At 44.4% G+C, this 12,432-nt stretch overlaps 1 protein-coding gene across 5 annotated transcripts in view; it reads right to left on the reverse strand.

The window, feature by feature from the left end:
• Positions 1 to 2,902: 2,902 nt before the first annotated feature.
• Positions 2,903 to 12,432, reverse strand: part of ITGB3 (integrin subunit beta 3) — a 72,544-nt gene continuing 63,014 nt past the window's right edge. For all 5 annotated transcript variants that reach the window (XM_053265621.1, XM_053265620.1, XM_053265625.1 and 2 more), the window contains 3 exons: positions 10,973 to 11,089; positions 6,281 to 6,447; positions 2,903 to 5,333 (listed from right to left, as the gene is read on the reverse strand). In XM_053265621.1, the coding sequence (XP_053121596.1) occupies positions 5,265 to 5,333; positions 6,281 to 6,447; positions 10,973 to 11,089 (353 nt within the window). In that variant the 3' untranslated portion in view covers positions 2,903 to 5,264. The remainder of the gene's footprint in view (positions 5,334 to 6,280; positions 6,448 to 10,972; positions 11,090 to 12,432) is intronic.

Raw genomic sequence — 12,432 nt, forward strand, 5'->3', positions numbered from 1 at the left:
ATTGTTTCCAATAGATTTTTATCATTCAGTAATCCAATCAGTAATTCTACGATGACATACTGGTGATGAAAAACGCATTGCACTGCTCCAAAGACAAACTTCAAATGACCTCTCTAATGATTTTCAGCTTCTATATTTAAGTGCCTTCAGCTGGCATGCTAAATGTATCACTGAGAGGAAAACTGATTTAAAGTTTACTGCCTGTATTACTTTAAAAGAAAATTGTTATAAGATGATGTACAGGTGGTATCTGACACCGAAAAAATGAGCATTAATGTATAAAAATGTTTCAAACAAATGTTGGAAATGTGGACAATGTGAAGGAACCTTCTTCCATATGTGGTGGTCATGGGGGAAGGCAAAGATCTTTTGGGATATGATATATAATGAGTTGAAGAAAAAATTTTAAATGACATTTCCTAAGAGCCCAGAATCCTTCTTGCTGGGAATAACTCAAGGAGAGTTCTCTAGAAGAAACTTAACTCTTTTTATGTATGCAACCACGGCGGCTAGAATAGTATACGCAGGGGCATAGCTATAATAGGGCAAGGGGAGACAGTTGTCTGGGGGCCCACTGCCTGGGGGGGCCCCAGAGGCAAGTCACATGACTGACTCCCCCAGCCACACACCCACCTGGGCTTCCTTTAGTTGTATTCATCCTCCAAAATTGATATGGGTGTTAAGACCTGGAGCTACCAGAACAGCATGTCTTTCTCTAGTACCATTAAATGACTTGCATCGTCCACAATTTACAAAACCTTTTAAAGAATAATTTAGGATAATGTTCTATTGTGGCAAATATGTTACACACACACACACACACACACACACACACACACACACACACACCTCACTGCAGCTCAGCTCATGAAGTAAAGAAATCTTAAATGAGGCTGAATAGTGGCAACAAAAAAATTAATAAATTTTACTATGCTTTTTGTTACCACTATTCAGCCTCAAATTAGGATTTCTATACTTCATGAGCTGAGCTTCAGTGAGGTGGGGCCCATTTTAAAATCTTGTCTCTGGGCCTACTCCAGCCTTGCTATGCCCCTGAGTATACGTGCAGAAATGGAAAGACAATAAAATGCCTTCACAAGAAGACTGGTTGATAAACATTTTGGAATATGCAGAGATGGCAAAACTTACAACACTTATAAGGGATGAAAACTTGGAATGTTTCAAAGAAGATTGGGAACCTTTCTTGCTTTACTTAAAGAACTATTTTTCTAACATGGACCTTTCAGCAGGGTTTGAAATTTAGTAATTACAGCAGGCTGGGTAGGGTAAAATCGAATTGGATGATAGAGTATATATGTTTTGTATTATTATAGCAATGGCTTATATGTATAGTTAACAAGAACCGCGCAGAATGATAAGCGGGAAGTCAATATTTACTTAAGTGTAACTTGATTGTTAAGGTATTGTAAAAACCAAAAAAATTTTTAAAAGGAAAAAAATGTATCACTGAAGATGGTGTATTACACTGAAACATTTGCTTGTTTTTGTTTTAGCTTACATGTTCTGTGGAAAAATCTGTAAGTTATTTTAATATATTTTACATATTAAAAAGGTCATTTGAAGTTTATTTTTAAAAAACCCAAAAAAACATCATGCCCCAAAGAAGCAGAAGATCCTTCTCAGATTCAAATTTACTATATATGGTAATTATTCAATTAAATGAATAATATTTGAAGTTGAAATCCTACAAATCCTACAATGAAGTTGAAATCCTTCAAACTGTTCTTTTACTTCCCTTTTGCAAGCACTTAAACTAAAAAATTCTACTACATATACAGTACAGTGGTCCCTCGACTTACAAACTACTCGACATAAGTATTTTTCAAGTTACAAACGGCAGTTTTAGATCCGGTTTTAGATGCGGTTTTTTCGACTTACAAATTTTTAGATGGGGTTTCCTTGACTTACAAATTTTTAGATGGGGTTTCCTCGACTTACGAATTTTACATGCGGTTTCCTTGACTTGCCTGCCTGTTTACTGCCTGTTTATTCTTGAAAAGAAATGTTCCTGTGCAGTTTGCAAGCCTTACTGGGGGTCTGGGTCTTTTTTCTAGGCTCCGGAACGCATTAATCCGTTCCCAATGCATTCCTATGGGAAACCGCTTTTCGACTTACGAATTTTTCGACTTACAAATGTGCATTCGGAACGGATTAATTTCGTAAGTAGAGGGACCACTGTATTTAATTTCTCTATCTGTGTAATCTATGCAAAATGATTTTGCCTGGTCAATGGCAGGCCTCACCTACTAGTTCTAAAGAATAAATCAATCATTTCTTCCCCTGCAATGCTATGGTCCTGACACAAATCCCCTCAGTGGCTGCCTTTTGAGAAAGAAAAAGACAGCAGGAGCTCCAACCACAGAGCTCTCACATCGCAGCTAGTTTGGCCTTAAATTTCATACACTTGTGGGAAAGTCCTTCCCAGCCAGGACGTCGTGTGGCAAGGATTCTGAGAATAAAAGCTGTGTGAACCAATACTTCTTTCTTGTGTACCTTCTGGACTATGGTGGAACAATTGCACTGGGTGACCCTATGTTCTAATACCGAGAGGAGGAAAGAGATTTATCACTATTATTTTTTCCATATTATTAATAACTGTATAAAACTCTGTCATGCCTGCCCAACTCATCTTTTTTCTAAATTAAAATGCCCCCAAAGATTTTAGCTTTTCATCATTGGGAAGGTGCACCAATGTATTGATCATTTCAGTTGCCCTTTTCTGCACCTTTTAGAATATGTGTATTTGCTTCCACAATTATTATAATTGCGGTTGTAACTATATTGTACATGTCTATGTGCACAAATGTTAGTGTTAAATATGTCATTGGGCTAAAAGGGAACAAGTAATGAATGAAAAAAAAAAAGAGGACTAGAGACACAATTAGTGGGCTGAGACAAATCTGATTTTATTAGGATCTGCCACACATTGCCACAATAGACTTACTTCACTTCTCCTGCTAGCAATCCACACCAGCTGATAACTTTTTGAAAGGATTGTGCATTACTGAAAGAGGGAAGGGGAGGAATGAGGAATACAAAGGGATATCCCCTCTGTAAATGTAAGCTGGTACCGTGTGAGCTTTCTTTGTAAGAAAAAACACTAAGAGGGAACCTCAGCTTTCTTAAATAGCAAACCCATGTTCTCCTACTTCAAATATATTGTGCTAATTGTAGCAATAAGTCTTCTTAATCCCAGAGGCAGATGTGTGTGTCATAAATGTGCAAACTCTTTGGCTGAGGCGGGGGGAGGGGTGGGGTGGCTCCTGGGTGTGAGAGAAAGCATTAGTGCCGTGGATGTGCTGGCGTGGGCAGCATGTGGACTGGGCTCCAGGAAAGAGGAAGAGTGAAAATATGTGTGCTGCCGTTCCTACTTCTAGAAAGGTCTGTGGGTTTCCAGAGGTGAGCAACCACAGAGGCTTTTGAGAACGTTTCCTGTGCGAGTGGCCAGCTGTGAACGTATGTGATTCTGTGGGAGATCACAGTCCACAGGGGAATCTTTTGACCCGTATTTATACACTTTGGAGCAACTAGAGAGCAACTTTGGGCATTAGCTGGAGCAACTAGAGCCCAGAGAGAAAGGGTCCATTGGGCGGGCCCCCTCTTTAATGGCAGGCTCAAACCTGAGGACAATTTTGGTAGGAGCTTTTCCGTCACCCAAAATGCAAATGTCTCATCACCTGAAGGTGACTCTTTGGGTCCTGAAAATAAAGTAGGACCTGAGAAGACCCCATGGGGGTAACGGGGGCACCTCCAGAGATTGTAAGGTATGGGGCAACATATTGAAGGCTCAGAGGGACACACATCACATCTTGACAAGAGCACTCTAGGTTTATGTGGTACGTATGAAACTGCCTTACTATGAGTTGGACCACAGGTCTATTTTGCTCCCTATGGCCCACTCTGGCAGCAGCTCTTCAGGGTCTGAGGTACAGCAAGGCCTTTCCCAGCACTACTACTCAGGTTTTAACTAGAGATGCCAGTAATTGAGTTAGGGGCTTTCAGTGTATGCTTTACCACTGAACTATCGGGGCCCTTCACAAAGCCACCCCAGCACGACCATATATTCAAGGTGAGATCTATTGTGTGAAGTATTGACCCAAACATAATTTGAGCCAGGGCTCAGCCTTAGAAAATAAAAAATCATAATGCAAAAGGAATGAGAATGTGCGGAGTGCCTTTTCTGTCTTCACCAAACTAAAGTGAAGACATCTGAGCCCCTCATGAGCCTCTCTATAAATTATATGGGGTGTGTGTGTGTGTGTCACAGAGTGTAGTTTCAAGGCAAGTTTGAAGGTACACACACACTAACACCTCTCTCTTTTAAGAAATTAAATACCAGACAGCCATGATTCTGGAGAGAAAGAAAACAGAAGATATATTCTAAAAACAAATATGTAAGACTTTCTGTCCCATGCAGTAAAAACTAGAGAGAGGTGAGCTTCCCCTCAGCAAAGTTCAAAATGGGTTGAAGTAATTTTTTTAAACCAAATCCAGAAAAAAATACTTTCTATTTCTGAGTCTCTTTTGAAGTTCACCCCTACTGCACTCCCAGTGAGATCTTAGGAAGTGTGATAAGCCTGAGGTAGCCTCTCAAACCCAACATGAAGCCCCCACCCCACCCCCTTCTCTTCCCCAAAACTTAACTGGTGGCACCAAGGCCACTGCCCAGTAAAGCTTGGATGGGAAAGGGAGATGGATAGCACTAGACAAGTCATTATCAACTAGGACTGGATTTCAGAGGGTGTTTGGGCTTAACTTGCAATTAACTCAGCTATTCCAAGTTGGAGAACTTTGTTGCTGAACCATTGCCCACCCCAAACATCACTGTTTCTTTCTTTCTTTCTTTTTTTTAAACCCTTCTGAACTAGGTTACATACCCCAACATTTTTGCCCCTGATTTTTTTTCCCAAGCAGAGTGTCCTGTGGGCCCCAGAGATTTATACAGTGCTGTCCCCACTGTAGAGAAAGACCTGCTTTCTCCTTCTTCAGTGTATAAGTCTGGCTCGCAATACGGAGCGAGCTGAGGTAAGCAGAGGATCTTGAGAGGATCGTGTGCAGCCATTCTTGCGTGACAGCAGAGCAATGAAGAGCAAAGGCCCTCAAACAACTTAAGCAATTGTCATTAAAATACAGCCCACCCAGCATACATACATACATACATACACACACATACACACACGCACCCCAGCACAGGCTGTTCTGTAAACATGAATGGGGAAGGGCCTGCAAGGCCTCATCTCCCTTCATGAATTCCCACGGTATGTTATGTTGGTGAATGTGGAAGTGGCTCCCTTGTACAATGGGTTGTTAGCCTGGAACAGAAAAAAAGGTACTGTAAATGAATGGGAACGAAGCATATCCTGGACTTGTTCATTAACGGTCCATTGTTAAGACATACTGTATCTATGCTACACACTGAAACTGGTTTAACAGTCATTCGCTCACTCCAGCGAACCCTGGGAACCATCTGTGAGAGGGGAAGGGAATGGAATCTCTATTACGCAGCATCCTCACCAAAGCTACAATTCCCAGAATTCTTGGAGGAAACTGTTTGAATTAAGCCCAAGCCAGATGTGGCAGAGAGATGCATGGGCGCCACCAGCCCATGTAATGTGTAGCTGAAAAAAATACATGACATAGCATCAGTTATTGTTTTTCTCTCCTCTTGCCCATAAGCAGTTACAGAATGGAGCAGAGGATGGGAAAATGCAAATACAATTATATCCTCTCATGACCGAAACAAAGTGTCTGACTGTGTCCTTTTTAGCTTATATGTATTTTAGCTACTCTGTTTGTGCTTTATAGCATATTTTAAACGTTTTGTAATTTTTAGATTCCTCCCTTCTCAGCCTTATCTGCTATATCAATCTTATTATCCGTAATATGTAACATTTCCCCCCCTTTTATATAGCATTTATTGTATAGTATTACTGTTTTATAACCTGTGCTGGTCTATGACCGTAATAAAGATTGATTGATTGATTGATTGATATATCCTGTCATTTTTTTCCAGCTACACATTACTGAAAGAAACACGGGGGTAGATGTAGGTCAGTGACACCCACATGTATCTTTAGACTGAGCCTAAAACTGGTCTGAAACTGAAATAAGGTTGTATGTGGACAGACCCACAGTCAAACTTGTATTCACTAGAAATGCTGGAGCATGGAAAATGACATTTAGATACTGCAAGATTTCCCACCCACCCCTAAGAAACTTCATAGGATCCTTTTCTGCCCTCCACCCTCATATTTCTCACCGTGTCCCATCTAGCCTTGGACCGCTCTTCTTCAAACTTGGCAAACTCCCGGCGGTCATGGATGGTGATGAGCAGTTTCCAGATGAGCAGGGTAGCCAAGCCAATAAGCAAGATGGCTCCAGCCACTGAAAGGAGAACTACAAGTACGTCTGGCCCCTTGGGACAGTCTGGAAGGAAATAAGTCATTGTACAGAGCTGTGAGCCTTCCCCATACCACTCTGGTCTGATGTCATGTCCCCAAGATTGAAATCCCCTCAGTCTGGAAAAGAGGAATAATGTGGAGCGGACAGATTGTGGAGTTCCCCCAGTGCAAGACCCAGGTGCTCCCATTCCGCCTGAACCAGAGCAAGAGGATATTGCTCTGCACCTTGCTTCCAACTCAGAGGACCCTCTTGAGGACCCTGCAATTAAGCTAAATCCCACCTACCCCCAATGTTATCAGAGCCAATGCCTGCAAAACTGGGCAAGGGCCCATTAAGACACAAAGTTTCTCCTGAGAAAAGGTGGAGACAACCACTAGCTAGCTGCAGCATATATCAATTTCAGCAGGCTCCAGACATTTGCTTGAGCAATATTTGGTGCTAGTATTTAGCCATGGGTGGTCCAGAGTGCCCCCATGGGTGCCTGACCACATCTGGAAAAGGTCCTGAGGATACCGATGTATCCAGCCATATCCCTCCTACCTCCCCTTGGAGAAGTCCAAGCTTCAGATCCCCTACTAGGGCTCTTGTCTCTGCTCAGAACCCCTGCTCCATTAGAAGACAGGCTCAGCCAGTGCCCTCCTCTGGAACAGAATAGCTACTCTGCTTCTACTTTTGGTACCATATCTCCCTCTCTATGCACACTTGATTTAGCTGCAATACCAAAGGCGATCTCTACTGAGGAAGAGAAGAAGTAACCACTATATTATAAAGGAATGGCTTGTTTGCTCTTGCCATCTGGAGCACCTTCTTGGGACACCTGCTTAATCTGTGAAGTGGGGAGATCCTGATCCTGTCTTGCGGTAGAAGGCTAGATGGCTCTACATCCAGGTTATGATTCTGGTTCCCACAAATATGTTCAACATTCTTTTATGATACCTGGGATTTGCTACAGTCACTGTCTCAGTTCTTTATACAGGGCATGCTTCTCTATTTGAATGTATCTCTGTATTGGCTTGGGACTGGAGTCACAGTTTGTCTACCTCTCACTTGTTGCCTTGAATTCAAACTGAGAGGTTCTCTCTCTCTCTCTGCATAAGAGGCTTTCAGTCAGTTTATTGTTTTCTTAGCCTATATTTAGTTAGTAATAAATATCAAACTCTTCTTTCTCAGTTACAGTTGGCTTCTTGTTCAATTACTTATAGCGGATAAGTAATTTCTTTGCACCAATATTGATATCAAGTAATGGCTTGCATGTGTGAATGAGCCATCACAGATCTACTGACACAGAACTTTAAAACACCATGGGGCTATTCTCACGATTGCAGAAAATCGGGCTAGCCTCCGCTAGCACGATTTTCTGTAATCGTGAGAACCACCAGGCTTGGCTGTGAGCCCGGTGGTTCTAGAGCGGGTAACCCGCTCAAGTACCCCTGCCCTAAAACCAGTTTTGCGGAGTGAGCGCTCCACAAACCTGTTTTTCAAGATCGTGAGTAGCCATGGCGTGGCTCCGTGGCACACCTACTCACGAGGAGACTCCCAGAGGGGAGGTGAAAAGCTGCCTCCTGGCTCTGGGGGTCTCCCCAGTATGCCCTGTGCACTCACACAGGGCATACTGGAGCTCCTGCGGGCCACAAGGCCTCCGAGCTCCCCAGCTCCCGTCGGCTCTGTTACACAGCCAGCAATTGTGTGGGCAGCCAATCCGGCCGCCCAGGGCTCCTGCTCACTTGTGTGCGGGGAGAGTGGGCTTAGCCCGCTCTCCCCACTCAACTTCACAAACTAGGTCTTACTGATCGTGAGACCCGGCTCCACCATTTTCAGTGGAGTTTGTCCACACAAATTCAGCAACTAATTGTCAAGAACTGTGCCTGTTCATGTAAATCAATCGTAAAAGTTTTTCTATATACAGTTTTCCTGGGCCCATCTGCTACAGGCCCAACCTGACCAAAGGGGGACATTTTAGGGGAGATTTGCTCTAGGAGGAGACCACATCTTTAGCCTCATCCCAAAACAATAACCCAGGGGGCCTTTTTTGTTCGAGGTTGTTGATTTTTACCCACAATAGGTAAAACAGCAGAGCACTAAGGAATGAGCACACACTCCAGTTACAGAGTAGGTAGCAGAGGATGGTTTGGATATTGCAGCTGTTTAGAGAAAACACATGGAGATCCTCATAGTGGATAGGTAAGGAGAGAGAGAGATGTTTCCATCTGCTCTCTAGGAGGAAAGGAAGGATTGTGACTCAGCACAGGAAGTACTGCAGAGTCAGTTCAGGGGTCATTAGGACAGTTGGTGCAAAAGGTCGATGCACTGGAAGTTCATCTCCAACATTTCTAAATTCAGAGGAAGATTTTTGTGGAATACCACACATTTTCAGCCAGACCTAGTTCTTAGGCTGTGCTATTATGTACTCTTATTTTTATCTTCAGGTTCAGTGCTATAGTGCTAAATCACCCACTGAGGAAGCTGCCATCAAATGCAACCCAGGAAAGGGGGTTAGGTGAGAGCGAGAGAGGCAGGTTCAAGCTGAAAATTATGAAGATCTTCCTAGTAGTCAGAACAACACAGCAAATGCCTAGGATGATTGTGGAGCCACCTTCCTGAGAGGTGTTCCAGACAAGGTTGGGCAACCAACAATCTACAATGATTCAGGCAGTGGGGATCTTAACAGTCCCTGTCATAGAAGGAGTGGCAACTTTTGTGGTTTCCCACCATTCATTAGCTGGTCTCAAACTGCTCCCCATTGAGGTCTGGCTAGGCTCCCTCAAAATCTGCAGAAGCCTCAATTATGTGTCAGCCTCCTACATGTGATGTGGTTTTATCTGAGCCACGTTTATACCCCCTGGGGCTATGCTGTATGTCACTTTACATACTTTGCACAACCAAATGTTGGCTTTATCATCCTGTTCAGCAACTGGGATCTTGGATGGCTTTGAGGGCTTTTTCTCACAGACCCATCATGCACCACCTGAGTGGGGAAAGATGCTCTTGCATTGCTGGAGGCCAGAGCAGGGTCAGTGACCTCACGCTCCTATACTGATGCATCAGCAAGCACAGACAGGCTGAGCATCCGGCAGCCTAAGCAAAACAGGCGTCAAACTAGACATGTGATAGTCAAACTAGGTCTGTGAATGGAACACCCAACATATTTTCCTTTTCTAAAGGCAGTTGTGGGGGCCCAATTTAGATGGAAACTGCAGCGTGGGGAGGAGTCTCCCCGGAGAGGCAGGTAAAGGAGTTCCAGTCAGAAATTCAACAAACTGCTGACTAGGGAAACTCCTCAGGGACTGACTGGCCCCATCCCGGTACTCGCCATGCCCCCTGTGTCTGACATCAAACATGGGTTCATGGCCACTGCCCAGGATAGGATCTGTTCAAATCCTCTCCCCATCCTCCCCAGTCAGCATTTCATTGAAGTGCTGACTGGCTCGGTTTTTTCACCAGCCCAGCAAGCATTTCAATGAAATACTGGCTGGGATGGAGGGGGAAGGCCGCATCTCATACTCCCAGCCAGCTGAGGGCAAAGCAATGCCTGGTGTTCCCCCAGGACCCTGAAGGCTGAGGGATGGTTGTTCGCCCTTGCTCCATTGTCCCCACGCCCCTGCCTTCAGGTATCTTGAAGAGTGTGATCATGCCCTCTCTTTTTCAGGCCCAATATACCCAGTTCATCCAACATTTCAGGCCCGTGCTAACTTGGCAAAGAGGCACCTTTTAACGTGGTGATTCTCTTTATTTAGCACGGGGAGAGTTACTGGCCCTATCCACCCCCAGCACAGTACCTCCAATGACTGTTGCTGGTGTCTATTTTATGTTTCTTTTTAGATGAATTTAGATGAACCTTGAATTTTATTCTGCTGCATTAGCTATTCCTCCCAGTTTTGTGTCATCTACACATCTGAGAAGGATTCGCTCCACCCCTTCATCTAAATCATAAATAAAAATGTTGAAATGTAGTTGCTGCTGAGCCCTGGACAAAGCCCTGTAGCAATCCACTTGAAACCTCTTTCTAGTTTGATGAGAAGCCATTGATGAGTACTCTGAATGCAGTTTTACAACCAGTTGTGAATCTGTCTAGCAGTATTATCATTCAGACCATATCTGACCAGTTTGCTAGCCAAAATATCACTCAGGGGCGCACCTAGGTATTTTTGGCACCCGGTCCAGAGGCTGAAGGGCTTTGGAGGCCCCCACTGTGAGCCTCCCCCCACCCACAGTGAGGCCACCCCTTAATTTTTTAAAAAAATACTTCTTGGGTGGCCAGCAGGCCTCACAGCTGATCCACCGCCACTGCCCCACTGCTTCTACTCGGCCCCCACCACTGCCCCCCTGTGCAGCCACAATTTCCCCCTTCCTGCCACTATTTCCATTCTTCACCTCTTGGGTGTGTGTGAGAGAGAGAGAGTAGCAGAGCGGAGCAGCAGGCACAGGCAGGCCTCCCTGGCCTGTGCAGACTGGTCTCCTCTGCCCGCACACATGTGCAGTTGGAGCATGGAGTGTCGCATCCCGTGATGTCCAAAGATCAAGCTTCATCTCAATGGCTTCTGGCCCTCACCTGGTTCCTCAACAACATAGAGGATGGACTTGCCACTGGAGTCCTCATAGTACTGGAAACGAACCACACAATCATTCTCATCCTTGTAAGTACAGTTCACAGCATTCTTCTTGTCTCCTGCGTGAGGGGGGAGAAGAGAGAACATTAGAACTCTCTATCAGACCAAGGTTCATTTGGTCAGGCACTCTGCCTCTAGCAGTGGCCAGCCAGAAGCTCCTGGGAAGCAGGACAAGAAAGAGAGAACCATCCCCTGGCACTTACATCTGGAATTTGGCAATTAGAGATATTCTGACTCTGAGTGTGGAGGTTGCATTTAGCCATCATGGCAAATAGCCACTGACAGACCTACCCTCCTTGATGAATTTGACTCATTTGCTTTTGAAAGCCACTTAGTGGAGGTCATTGCTGCTAACTGTGTTAATTAATTCCATATGTTATACACTGCATGAAGAAATGCTTTCTTTTTCAGCTCTAAACATCCGGCAAAGAGAAGGATGGTAGTCACGTGCTCTCATTTTGTGATTGTGTGCTTTTGAAAAACGGGGGAGTGTTCATCTGTGAGGTTCCTACTGGGCAGGAAGGCTTCATCCTAACCCAGCAGTTGTACCCAGCTGTTTAATGAGGTAGGAGGGAAAGCTCTCCTACCCAGCAAGAGCCTCATAGATGATAACTCCCCACCCACGACATTACTTTGTTTTTTAAAAGCACATGATCACAAAACAGAGTGCACACAGCTCCCAAACTTGGGTAGGATGTTTGTCTTACCCTGTTAAAGACTGACTAGCCTAGTAAGTGCATCTTTAAGAGACGGGGAAGTACCATTTGTGCTGAAGCAGGTATGGCCTTCTACTGAAGAAACACCCCCTTGACCACTTCACTCTAGGTAATTCCTGGCTGGTCTTTAATCTTTTTTTTTTTTTTTTTTTTGAAGGCAAGGTGATGGAGCATGTGCTGCCAATTCAGCTTCAGAAGGTTTTGAATGAAATGGTATTTAACCCATTTCACTCTGGCTTCCAGCTGGGAAGACTTGCCTTGATTGCCCTGCTGGCTAATCTTTGCCAGGAGCTGGATGGAAAATGAATCTTTTTCATTCTGGTGGTCCTCTCAACAACGTCCAGTACTATCAGCCATGGTATCCTTCTGGACCACCTTATCAGGTTGGGCCTGGGAGGCACAGTAATATGCTGGGTTTTGTTTTATGGGGAGCAGAGGGTCCAGAAGGTATCCAGAAGAGACTCCTGTTCAGCCCTGTGGTTTTTGCCGTTCCAAATGTCCTATCTTGTCCCCCATCTTATTTCACATCTACATGAATTGTTGGTAGAGCCTGTCAGGTGGTTTGGGTTCAGGTATCATCAATATGCAGATGATACCTGCTCTGATTCAATAAGGTCATTCACATGACATTTTTAGCCAGGCAAAAAGGGCTGTGTGGCAAGGCAAGAGTGCTCCTACTCCCCCCC

This window comes from Hemicordylus capensis, chromosome 6 (genome assembly GCF_027244095.1).
Source record: "Hemicordylus capensis ecotype Gifberg chromosome 6, rHemCap1.1.pri, whole genome shotgun sequence".
NCBI lineage: Eukaryota > Metazoa > Chordata > Lepidosauria > Squamata > Cordylidae > Hemicordylus > Hemicordylus capensis.